A 13409-nucleotide genomic window follows, 5' to 3' on the forward strand; every position below is an offset into this window, starting at 1 on the left:
TTGGTGTTAATAGGTTATGATAGCAGACAAGTGACACGAGTGTCTTTGCTAACAGATCATCATCATCTGCACTGCCTCTCCTGGGCTTGTGACCATATTGGTTGCAACCTAGGTGGCTGGCAAACTGTTACTTGGTCAGACGAGCCCCATTTTCAGTAGGTATGAGGTGATACTAGGGTTTGAATGTGGCACAAATGCCACAAAGCCATGGACCCAAGTTATCAACAAGGCATTGTGCAAGTTGGTGGTGGCTCCATAATGGTGTAGGCTGTATTTATGTGGAATCGGCTAGGTCCTCTGATCCACATGCTACTTGGAGACCATTTGCAGCCATTCATAGCCTTCATGTTGCCAAACAATGATGGAGTTTTTATGCGCCATGTCACCAGGCCACAATTGTACATGACTGATTTGAAGAACACTCTCAACAATTCGAGCGAATGATTTGGCAAATCGACATGAATCACATCAAACATTAATGGGACATAATGGAGAGGTTATTCATCCACAAAATCCTCCATCAACAACACTTTCACAATTATGGATGGCTATAGAGGCTGGGGACTTAGAACGAGTTGTTGGATCCATGCCATGTCAAGTTGCCCCACTACGCCAGGCAAAAGCAGTTCTGACATGAAATTGTGGGATATTCCATGACTTTTGTCATCTCAGTGTATAGTATGCTAAGAACACAACAATAAGCCTGTTTGATTTGCAGTACAACAGGTCTACATTACTCAAGTATTAAAAATATTTTCCTGTGGACATTAGATGTATTACTGTATTTACACCAACAGAATTATAAAGGCATTACTTCAATGAGTTTGATGTAATGAAAATCTGTAGCTTAAAGAACTATGGGATTCCTAGACTATGCCATAGAAAATTTCAATAGAAATTAAGTATAATTGATAATACGTTAGCCTCTTCTGCAGACAGAATAATTACAGAGAAGAGGTGAACAAACACTTACACAAAGGCTCCTCTGTGGGAGTGAAACTATGTTTACAATGCTTCAGAAATGCACCCTGCACTAGCCGCATGCATTTGGACCCTGACTGATGCTCGAAACGAGAAAACAAATTTTTCTGCAGTACTGAAATAAACTCTCAGCTGATAGTGCACAGGTAGGATAAGCAACTTATTACATGGAGTACTGAGACAACATTATGGCAACCAGTGAGGACAATTCAGACAGCAGAATTAAACTTATACAGAACATAGTAAAACATGGGACAAAATGTCTATACTAATCTGGAGGGAACAATACCAAATATATAAACAATCATTTCTTAAATGCAGTGAACATAAATCACATCAAGTTGTTCATTAGAAAAATCAAAGTAGGATACTGATAAAGCAATTTAAACATCTGTAGCTCTCAACCTGAAATTCATAATATTAAAAATTCTTTAAAAAATGAAAGTTTATCTAAACTGATGGTATTTCCCATACACACTAAAAAGTAGTGTATGTAAATGATATAATCCTTTTTTTAAAAAGGTTCTCACTAACTCCGTGTATTCTTCAAGAGAATATACAACTGTTGAACCCCTTTATAAAGAAAGGATAATTACCTAAGGTGACCTTTTTATCTGATTTTAAATTTATTTCTGCTTTATTAAAGTGAATTAAATGCTATTTAACAATAGAAAGATACACATAAACAGGAAATGTATGACTTAGTAGCTGTGTGCATCATATTGAGTGCCGTGGGGTCTAGAACTTAACTCTACACCTTTCATTTGGTCATTCCCCTTTAACCAGTTAATAGTTCAACTACAGTAAGGCATTAGCTTGAATTCAACTAGATGTGATTGTGAAAGTTCAGTAATTTCTAGGTAGTGTCCAGATAAGCATAACATATGTACTGCTATTCCATTTTCTCTTTCATTTTCCCGTTCTGTTACTAGAAATTCATGGTACGTCAATGAGTGTTATTCCAGATTGACAGTGTTTTAAGTGGCAGCAGTTTGCCCTACTAACCCTTTCTTTAACTGTAAGCACAATTACTCTCATGCCCTGTCTCTGAGAAATATTGACTCCAAGAAAGGTATTCTGAAACCACTGAAAATGACTATAAGATGATGCATAAGCTACTTTTGTTACAACAGTTGCTTCTGGTAATTAGCTGTACAAGTAACTTCTTATCACAGCCTATTATATGGAGACCATGCTGCATATGATGCAAATGTGAGAGAGATGCCTTATTTATTACAGACATGTGCAAACATCCCTCTCTCCTAGATGGCCCCAATCTCTGGACTAACAAGTTATCTTAACCTAAAGCTCAATAGTTGCATATCCTCATTTTCTGTTTGTTGTTTCCACCGTGGAATTTCAAGTATCATAACATTTTTGGCCATGAGTCCCTGGAAAAGTGGTGCAATGAGAGAAATAATGGGAGAACAGTTCAAATTTGTTGGAAGATTATTGTTAAAACAGAAATTGTAATTATACAATGATATATTTTATGGGAACATGAGACCAGACTAAAGTTTGGGTGATGAAGAGTTGTACTGAAAGTTGGAAAATCTTTTTTTCTGTGTATCCGCAAGTATCACAAAGCATATGGCATAATATGCAACAACTGATTGTTATTACCTTAGCAAGTGTGGATTGTAACGATTCTTCAAATAGTTTCCATTCAGTATAAGCTCACGTAGTTCCAAATTCTTGTCAAATATTCCTGTTGGCAGCCTTCGGAAATTATTATCAGCTAAGTTCAATAGTCGCAGCTTGGTCAGTGGTGCAAAAATATTAGGAGGGAGAAGCTGGATTCCATTGTTATACAAGTACAAGCTTTCCAATCCACCAAGTCCTTTAAACACATCTTCTGGCAACTCTGGCATGATCCCATGGTCTTGTATTGCCAAATGTTTCAGTTTATTAAACTGCGAAAACATGTCAGCTGACAGTTGCTGTCGCAAACCCACTTCAGTTAAGTTTAGATATTCCAGATTTGGAGTGTATCTGTAACATGTCACATAAAAATATCAGCTTACAATACAGAGTGACAGCCCCCCCCCCACACAAAAAAAAAAAAAAAAAAAAAAAAAAAAAAAAAAAAAAAAAAAAAAAAAAAAAAAAAGCCACATTATTTTTGACAGATTTTCAGTATGTCACTACCTTTTGGCAATCAGGCATCTAGTAAATACAGATTGTATTTGTTTGATCATGAGTATGTTTCTAGTGATGCTTAAAAATGTGATTCTTGTGTCTTCTTCAGTTTCTTTATTAAATACTGAAAGTAATTTCAACTTAAAAATAAATTGTATAGTCATGCAATACCTCTTTTAATTATATAATATAAATATTATGATTTGCTTTTATTTAAAATAAAAGTATCATGAATTATCAAAAATTATTAATAAAAATTAAACAAAGCAAACCTTAGTAACTATCCCACACTGTATTTCTGAATTTCTTAGGTTCGCACATCCCGAGGAATCTTTTTACATTAGTCAAGAAGTTACAAAGGAGACCTCTAGACAACTGGTTACTGACTCACAAAAATAAGTAATGGAAGACCACACAGGAAAATAAGATATCATCCAACAGCGATACTATTACAGAGGAAAACATTAATTATTGCCTGATTTGATAGATAACTGGCACTGCACAGTAAATGAAGATGAGAAATGACAAAGAAGGTTAATATTTTGACTGCACTTTAGAAACTTCTGTAGTGACTGTCATTCTTTGTGTTACCTATTTGAAGCAAGGAAGTCAGTAGGTTTACTAATCTTTCATAGAGAAATTTGATTATATTACTGATTAAAGTTTTATCAATATTATAAACACATAATGCAGCACTATATCCAAAATATTATTCACATTTCAGTTTCATAGACACTTTTCACTTTCATAAATGTATCACCATACCAGATGACACTCCACAGTTTATATTTAAAGCACAAATTTTCTCACATGGCATTAACAAGTGCAGAATGTAGCTTAAAAATTATCCCATTTAACTCAGTCTACAATGAAAATCATCATCATTTAACAGTTCCAGTTTCCCAGGTACTAGTAATGAGCCTCTTCCATTTCATCCTGTCCAAATACATCTGTTCACAGAGAACATCATCCACAGTCCATCCTCTGGTCACTAGATCAGCCTTAATGAAGTCCATCCACTGGGTTTGAGGTCTTCCACCTGTCTTTCCAAATTTGTTTTGGTTGTTTAGTTGGCTCCATTCTCATCACGTGCTCATACCATCGAAATCTAGATGTGCCAGTTCAATCCAATAGGGATGTCCTTATTCCGGTTTCTTTCCTCATCTCCTCATTCCTTAACTTTCCATCTTGGTCTTCTGGATGGTGGATCTAAGAAATTTCTTCTCTGATGCTTGAAACCTTGATGATTCTCTTTTTGTGAGGGTACATGTTTCAATACCATAGGCCAATATTGGTGTGAAATAGCTATTAAACATCATCAGTTTGGTCAGTTTTGGAATCAAGTCATCCCATAAAAGTGATCTTACTTGTTGGTAAAATCCAGATCCTTATTGCACTCTGTTGATTTCATTTATGACCAAATTATCACTAGAGATTACACTTCCAAGGTCAGGAAAACTGTCCACACACTCTAGATGGTTGTCTCTTAGTTTTACACTTGCTGGTTGTCCATCTCTGTTGACTGCCATCACCATTGTCTTGGTCTTGCTAATATTGAGGTTATATTTCTGGAACTGACATTTCCATTCATCGAGTCTGATCTGTACTTCCTCTTCAGTTTCGCACCATATCATGATGTCATCTGCAATGGCAAATGTATTCAGTTCACTTGACTTCTCCTTGATGTTCTTCACTATACGAGGGCAGTTCAATAAGTAATGCAACACATTTTTTTTCTCGGCCAATTGTGGTTGAAAAAACCGGAAATTTCTTGTGAAATATTTTCAAACATTCCTGCTTCGTCTCGTATAGTTTCATTGACTTTCGACAGGTGGCAGCGCTGTACGGAGCTGTTAAAATGGCGTCTGTAATGGATGTGCATTGCAAACAATGGGCAGTGATCGAGTTTCTTTTGGCGGAAAACCAGGGCATCTCAGATATTCATAGGTGCTTGCAGAATGTCTACGGTGATCTGGCAGTGGACAAAAGCATGGTGAGTCATTGGGCAAAGCGTGTGTCATCATCGTCGCAAAGTCAAGCAAGACTGTCTGATCTCCCGCGTGCGGGCCGGCCGTGCACAGCTGTGACTCCTGCAATGGTGGAGCGTGCGAACACACTCGTTCGAGATGATCGACGGATCACCATCAAACAACTCAGTGCTCAACTTGACATCTCTGTTGGTAGTGCTGTCACAATTGTTCACCAGTTGGGATATTCAAAGGTTTGTTCCCGCTGGGTCCCTCGTTGTCTAACCGAACACCATAAAGAGCAAAGGAGAACCATCTGTGCGGAATTGCTTGCTCGTCATGTGGCTGAGGCTGACAATTTCTTGTCAAAGATTGTTACAGGCGATGAAACATGGGTTCATCACTTCGAACCTGAAACAAAACAGCAATCAATGGAGTGGCACCACACCCACTCCCCTACCAAGAAAAAGGTTAAAGCCATACCCTCAGCTGGTAAAATCATGGTTACAGCCTTCTCGGACGCTGAAGGGGTTATTCTGTTCGATGTCTTTCCCCATGGTCAAACGATCAACTCTGAAGCGTATTGTGCTACTCTTCAGAAATTGAAGAAACGACTTCAGCGTGTTCGTAGGCACAAAAATCTGAACGAACTACTCCTTCTTCATGACAACGCTAGACCTCACACAAGTCTTCGCACCCGAGAGGAGCTCACAAAACTTCAGTGGACTGTTCTTCCTCATGCACCCTACAGCCCCGATCTCGCACCGTCGGATTTCCACATGTTTGGCCAAATGAAGGACGCAATCCGTGGGAGACACTACGCGGATGATGAAGAAGTTATTGATGCAGTACGACATTGGCTCCGACATCGACCAGTGGAATGGTACCATGCAGGCATACAGGCCCTCATTTCAAGGTGGCGAAAGGCCGTAGCATTGAATGGAGATTACGTTGAAAAATAGTGTTGTGTAGCTAAAAGATTGGGGAATAACCTGGTGTATTTCAATGCTGAATAAAACAACCCCTGTTTCAGAAAAAAAAAAATGTGTTGCATTACTTATTGAACTGCCCTCGTAGTATCCATAACAGTGATGAATAGTAGTGAGGACAGTGCACTTCCTTGCTGAACTCCACTATTGGTCTCAAACCATAATGATCATCCTTCCCTAATTTGTACACAGCTAGTACAGTCTTTGTACAACATCTGAATTTTTCTTATTCGTCCTTCAGGCACATTCTTTTTCCTCGGGCATATACTATCATAGGCTTCTTCCATATCCAGGAATACAATGACCAGGTTCTTGCACTTCTCCCAACACTTTTCCATCAACATGTGGGTGCTAAAAATTAGATCTATTGTTGATCTGTTACTTCTGAAGCCATATTTTTTCTCCTCCAGCTGTGATTCTATTATAGTTCTCAGTCTCTTTTCTATAATCTTCTCAAGTATTTTCATCCCATGAGACAATAGGGTTTTCCACAGTGAAAATAAATATCTATTCAGCTTCAAGAAAAATTGCTGAATGCTACACATACATAGTTAATACATAGTTAACAGTAGAAATGACTGCATACTTATATGTTGGAGTGTAGGTGGTGGTGGTAATGCGTTTGTTGGTGAACATGTCAGCAAGGCCTTTACTGCTCATACTAAAATTATGTGAGGTGAGTGTGAATAAAAGCACTAAAAAATAAAATTTTAACAACAGTTGAAATACACTACCAGCCATTAAAATTGCTGCACCACAAAGATGACATGCTACAGACGCGAAATTTAACTGACAGGAAGAAGATGCTGTGATATGCAAATGATTAGCTTTTCAGAGCATTCACACAAGGTTGGCACCTGTGGCAACACCTACAATGTGCTGACATGAGCAAAGTTTCCAACCAATTTCTCATACACAAACAGCAGTTGATCGGCACTGCCTGGTGAAACATTGTTGTGATGCCTCGTGTAAGGAGGAGAAATGCGTACCATCACGTTTCTGACTTTGATAAAGGTCAGATTGTAGCCTATCATGATTGTGGTTTATCATATCATGACATTGCTGCTCGCATTGGTCGAGATCCAATGACTGTTAGCAGAATATGGAATCAGTGGGTTCAGGAGGGTAATACGGAACGCCATGCTAGATCCCAACAGCCTCGTATCACTAGCAGTCGAGATGACAGGCATCTTATCTGCATGGCTGTAACAGATCGTGCAGCCACGTCTCGATCCCTGAGTCAACAGATGAAGACATTTGCAGGACAACAACCATCTGCATGAACAGTTCGACGATGTTTGCAGCAGCATGGACTATCAGCTCGGAGACCATGGCTGCAGTTTCCCTTGACACTGCATCACAGACAGGAGCGCCTGCGATTGTGCACTCGATGACGAACCTGGATGCACGAATGGCTAAACGTTATTTTTTCTGATGAATCCAGGTTCTGTTTACAGCATCATGATGGCAGCATCTGTGTTTGGCGACATCGCAGTGAACGCACATTGGAAGCGTGTATTCGTCATCACCATACTGGCATATTACCTGGCGTGATGGTATGGGGTGCCATTGGTTACACGTCTCGGTCACCTCTTGTTCGCATTGATGGCACTTTGAACAGTGGACGTTACATTTCAGATATGTTATGACCCGTAGCTCTACCATTCATTCGATCCCTGTGAAACCCTGCATTTCAGTAGGATAATGCACGACCGCACGTTGCAGGTCCTGTACGGGCCTTACATGTCTCAGTCACCTCTTGTTTGCATTGACGGCACTTTGAACAGTGGACGTTACATTTCAGATATGTTACGAGCTGTGGCTCTACCCTTCATTCGATTCCTGCGAAACCCTGCATTTCAGCAGGATAATGCATGACCGCACAATGCAGGTCCTGTATGGGCCTTTCTGGATACAGAAAATGTTCAACTGCTGCCCTGGCCATCACATTCTCCAGATCTCTCACAAATTGAAAACATCTGGTCAATGGTGGCCGAGCAACTAGCTCGTCATAATATGACAGTCACTACTCTTGATGAACTGTGGTATCGTGTTGAAGCTGCATGGGCAGCTGTACCTGTACACACCATCCAAGCTCTGTTTGACTCAATGCCCAGGTGTATCAAGGCTATTATTATGGCCAGAGGTGGTTGTTCTGGGTATTGATTTCTCAGGATCTATGCATCCAAATTGCGTGAAAATGTAATCACATGTCAGTCCTAGTATAATATATTTGTCCAATGAATACGCGTTTATCATCTGCATTTCTTCTCGGTGTAGCAATTTTAATGGCAAGCCACACACACACACACACACACACACACACACACACACACACACACACACATACACACGGAAATCATTTGTGTTAGATCTAAAACTTATAATAAAAAGTAAAAAAAAAAAAGAGAAACAACTAAAAATTACAACAGGTGGCTGTGGGTTGCTCATTACTGGAACAAAAATTATGTCCCATCCGCCCTGCAATACACTAAAATTTCCAGTCTAAATGCTTAGGATAGAATACAGACACCACACAAAATTTTCAAAAACTTTTGCACAATTGCCTCGTCTTCAACTAAAATAGAGGGTTGATCCCCAAACAGATGCTTCTACCCTCTTATCAAAATGTAAAATGCACTCAGTTGAAATATGGCATATAGTGAATTGTACACCGGAGGTATTAGAGATGTGTGTGTGTGTGTGTGTGTGTGTGTGTGTGTGTGTGTGTGTGAAGGGGGTCAGACAATCAGTTTCACTGACTACATCTTTATTGTCCCTCACAGGAAGCCACTCTTCCTCCCACAGTTGTGTGACTCCTTGACTCAACAGCAAAACTGCAGCATGCAGAAGGATGGCACATTTTGTCATGTCATGTACCCTATAGGCCTCCTTGGCTGCTTGGTTTGCCTGCTCGTTTCCCCAGACTAGATTTCCATGTGCCCTGGTACCCAACAGAAAGATACACATTTTCCTCGATGTTGGAGGAGGAACAGGTGCATTTTGTGTCAATTCTTGTGCTGGGTACTCTGCTGCAATGCCAACAGAGCAATAAGGAACTGGAGCAGATGAGAAATTTTTTGCTTTGAAGATGTCTCATCTACCCCAGTGCCAGTAAATATGGCATATTCATTAGGAAGGCTAATCCTGAATACACGGATGAAAAGCCATAGGAAAACTTTTGCTTCAAGCCAGCAATGTACATTATTATAAAATCGCAAAGCCTATCTAAAACATTATAAAACATTGATTTAAATGTCGAATCTGGAGTGCAATCTTTCTTAAAATTTGCCAGATATAAAGTATTTCTGAGCCTCCTCAAGAGCCAAGATTGAGATATACTCCAATCTTCATGTAAAATTCTAAAATGAGCCATGTTCATCTCTAAAAGGCATTCCTTCATGCATATCCCATTGCATTCTGTCAGTTATTAAAAAGACTGTCCATTGGTGACTGAGCAACAGTGTGGTATGTAGGCGTCTGTGGCAGTGACATTGTCTAATAGGTTTATCACACCATGAGGATTTCTGGCTGACATTAAGCAGTGGCTCACTAGTGCAGAGGCTCAGTTTGAGGCTGGTTCTAAAGGCCCAGTGGCCAGCATAATTCCTTCATGGAGTATAATGTTCAAAATTTTTAAAAATGCAGACCCATAAATCATGCACTCATGATCAAACCAATCACACATGAATATTCAGTAACACTGGAGCATGCAAATTTGATTGGCTCCCCATGAATTATGGTCAATAAATTTTAAAATATTCAATGCTTTTAACAAATGGGCTTTTAGATCACTACGGTGTGGTAACCTAGTAAGCTAAAAATCAAATGTGAGACAGAGAAACCAAACTGTGTCTTTAAAATTGACAAAAGTGTCCCTTATTCTCAACTCAGGAAAGTTAAAACAGAATGTGAATTTTTAAAGTGGACAGAAATGAGCTTCTCAGCTGGAACATTAAAACCTCTCTTCTCCACTCATTCCTCTGTCCTTCTGATAGATAGCTACAGCTAATGGGTTGCAACACTGGAGGAGGAACAAAAGACAGAGAAGCTGTCCATGAAAGAAAAACACTGGACAGGATTTTTAACCCTCAGTACTATATTATTAAGAGTTGTGGCAAAGACAATCACACTTAAAACACTGCCTAGGTTGCAACAGTTCTCTTGTTCAAAGCAGACAGCTAGGATATCACCACCTGTGTATTTATAATTAAGTGGGGAGAGGGAGGACTATATAAGGATGGAAAGTTGTCCCCAGAAGCCCCATTTGTAGAGAAGCCCAAGAAATTATGGCTCCAAGTAGGACCACAGGCCTTCCTAATGTCCAAGAATATACCTATTAAGAGGTACCCATGCAGGAAAGCCTATTATACAGCCAACCCCAGGAGGACCAGGTATCAAAGGTGGAGTGATACTTCCTGAACCCAAACAGAAATTGACTAAAGACCTGTCTGGATTCTAACATCCAGAAAAGGCAGTGGTTAAACATTTGACCCAAGTTCATCTCCACACAGGTAGTGTGGGTAGCACTATAACTACTTGAGCATGTACAGCTCCTTTCCATGTTTTAAGAGTGGAATTAAAACGGTTTGTCTGCATGAGTCAAGAAAGTGTGCTAAAAAGGGCAAGGTGGATTACTTTGCTTTGTCCCGTGAGGTGCAGTTACATGCTGTAGTGGATCCTATCATGATCAGACGATGTGTCATGTGCTGCAGATTATGAAAAATTCCAATCCTACATGCGAAAGGGGCAGCTGTACTCTTCATCATTGGTGAAACTGAAGTCTCAACTGCCTCTAAGAGACACTCTGCAGCACCAGAAGCTTGGATTGTGATTGGCAATGGTGATAACTCTGGCAAAATATTCTGCCACTGTCTGGGCAGTGTCTCATGGTATGGTCTGGAGATTCCATTCCACATTACAGTAGCCACCTCTCACCCCTCTCACAGACTTTCCTGATGGTTTCCCATACGCTTGTACTTGTAGTGGAATAGCTATGATATCTTCTTCCTCTCTCTGATGATTTGGTGGCATTTAGCCCTCACTAACTGAAAGGCTGCAAGGTTGTCTACATGGAGCCATCTGCCTGCCCCTAATAGGAGAGTGGTACTTGTTGACCCACCAAGCAACAGGTCACATTTTTAGTTGGCCTGAGGGCTGTGAAATGAATGCTTCAGTGGTGTGGTGGATTGTTATGGTAATGTGGTATTAACGTCTCTGTCAACTGAGTCCCACTCCCATCTCTGCAGGTGGAACACTTATATTGGCTGACATGAGCTGCTGCTAGAGAGGCTTCACTAGACACTGCCAAGTGGTGCTACACATGCCACCAGAGGATGGTGAATTCAGGTCATCTCACTGCCTCCAATTATGATTAGTCCACGTACCTTTTTAAGCTGCCTCACTCAGAGCTCCATCTCAGATTGTCCTCAGATTACTTTCAGATTATCATTGAAGTACTCTCTGATCACACTGAGCATACAGGTAGCACTGCAGTGAGATTTTACAAATGTAGCACAATGCCAGCAAGACTTTACAAACCTAGTTTGATGTTTCTGCTACTATAACTGCTAGTGAATAGTGATGACCAGGAATAGTGGAGCAGAGAAACTGGAGAGAGACTACAGGAGAAAAGCTATATGAACTTTATATTGAATATATTGTAAATAAATATATTTACTTTACAATCCTTCTATAATGTTTCAAGTATTGTAGAGTGTTCATGCACCTCATTACACTGATGGACACAACAAGCATTTCTGGTACTGATTTTGTGATGCATGACTACTTTGACACATGGAAGTTTTGTTATCTCTGCATACTTAACTAATCAGAAATCAGTTTCTGGTGCAGGAGTCTGCAAATACTATGATAAATGCAACAACCTTTCTCTTCAGAATGGTTTAATTTTAATGCATACTCGTAATGATCAAACATGAGTCATGATTCCCACATCTTTGCAGCAAAATATTTTGAAACTATTACACAGAGGATATTGGGGAGACATCAGAACTCAACTCAACAGCTAGCACACCAGCATTGCATATGGCTCAGGCTTAACAAGCAGATGACCAGCCACTGTCATGCAGACACACACAATCAGGCAGCGCTACACCTCAAATTTTTCAATTGGCCTCTGCCTTACGGTGCTTGGCGACATATGCACATTGATCGTGCTGGACCTTTCTGAATTATTGTAAACGTGCACAGTAGACATCAATTTGTAATTCCAATGAATTTGACAGCTATCGCTACTACAATAAAAGCACGCACTTCTGTCTTTTGTTTAGAACGTTTGGACAAAATATCATTTCAGACAATGGTTCACATTTTTTTCATTGGAATTTCTGCAATTTTGCCAAGAGAATGAAGTTCATCATATTCAAATGACAGCATTCTCTCCTCAGTCGAACAGTGAAGCCAAATGTTTCATTCATGCTTTCATGGGTTAGATACTCAACCTTCATATTTTGCACTAGAGAGCAAAATGGTTTGTTGTTGTTTTTCAGCAACTGCCACACTATACCTTTTCATAATTCTTTAGCAGCAGAATCTCTAATAGCCTGTCCAGATGCCAACTTCACAACAAAGTTCTTCATGAAAGACAATGTTTGTATCATGTCTTTTTACAGGCCTCACAATCGGAAATCTACCATTGTCACTCAGATGATTGGTCAAGCTCGTTACACCATTCATGTCAAATCAGGTACCCACCAATGGCACAAAAATCAACTATGTTTTTTGTGATGCTGCCATAGAATTTCATATTTCAGAAATGCTGTTTACATCCCAGATAGTTGTCCTGGGCAGCCCTTGCGACTGCCTGACATTCGGGCACATTTGACTCTGATATAGAGGTTGATCTCTGCCTGACCATGAATCCACTGCACAGAACATATAGTGTGAGCATTAATAAAACCAGAAAGCTGCAGGTGTGCATTGCTGACTGGAAATGGAGGAAAAAATGACCTATGAACATGTGGTCGGAAAGGGACGGCATGCTGCATGCAATGACAACAAATCATCCCACTGCTAATGAGACAGATCAACCCTTTCCCAGGGATTGTCTGTAGCCCACAGATGACAATTATGCAGATTGGTGATGCGAGTTCTGCTAAAGGTTGCTTTGTTGCTAAAGAGGACTGGTGGCAAAAATCCCATAATTGTGATGGTCTGGTGCAAAAGCCACCAAAAAAACCCTTCTTGTAGAGGGAAATCCACTGCTGATAATCCTTGCACTCACTGCAGGTGATATGGATAGTAGCAGTTGTCATATAGGATACACATAATCATGCTTTGGCTTACACCATGTTGGCAGGCTACTTGCCTGGAG

The 13409-nt window shown here is 40.0% G+C and overlaps 1 protein-coding gene across 3 annotated transcripts in view; it reads right to left on the reverse strand.

The window, feature by feature from the left end:
- LOC124621904 overlaps positions 1–13409 on the reverse strand; it is a 144964-nt gene that overhangs the window by 47886 nt on the left and 83669 nt on the right. For all 3 annotated transcript variants that reach the window (XM_047147399.1, XM_047147398.1, XM_047147400.1), the window contains one exon: positions 2605–2973. In XM_047147399.1, the coding sequence (XP_047003355.1) occupies positions 2605–2973 (369 nt within the window). The remainder of the gene's footprint in view (positions 1–2604; positions 2974–13409) is intronic.

This window comes from Schistocerca americana, chromosome 7, assembly GCF_021461395.2.
Source record: "Schistocerca americana isolate TAMUIC-IGC-003095 chromosome 7, iqSchAmer2.1, whole genome shotgun sequence".
NCBI classification, from domain to species: domain Eukaryota; kingdom Metazoa; phylum Arthropoda; class Insecta; order Orthoptera; family Acrididae; genus Schistocerca; species Schistocerca americana.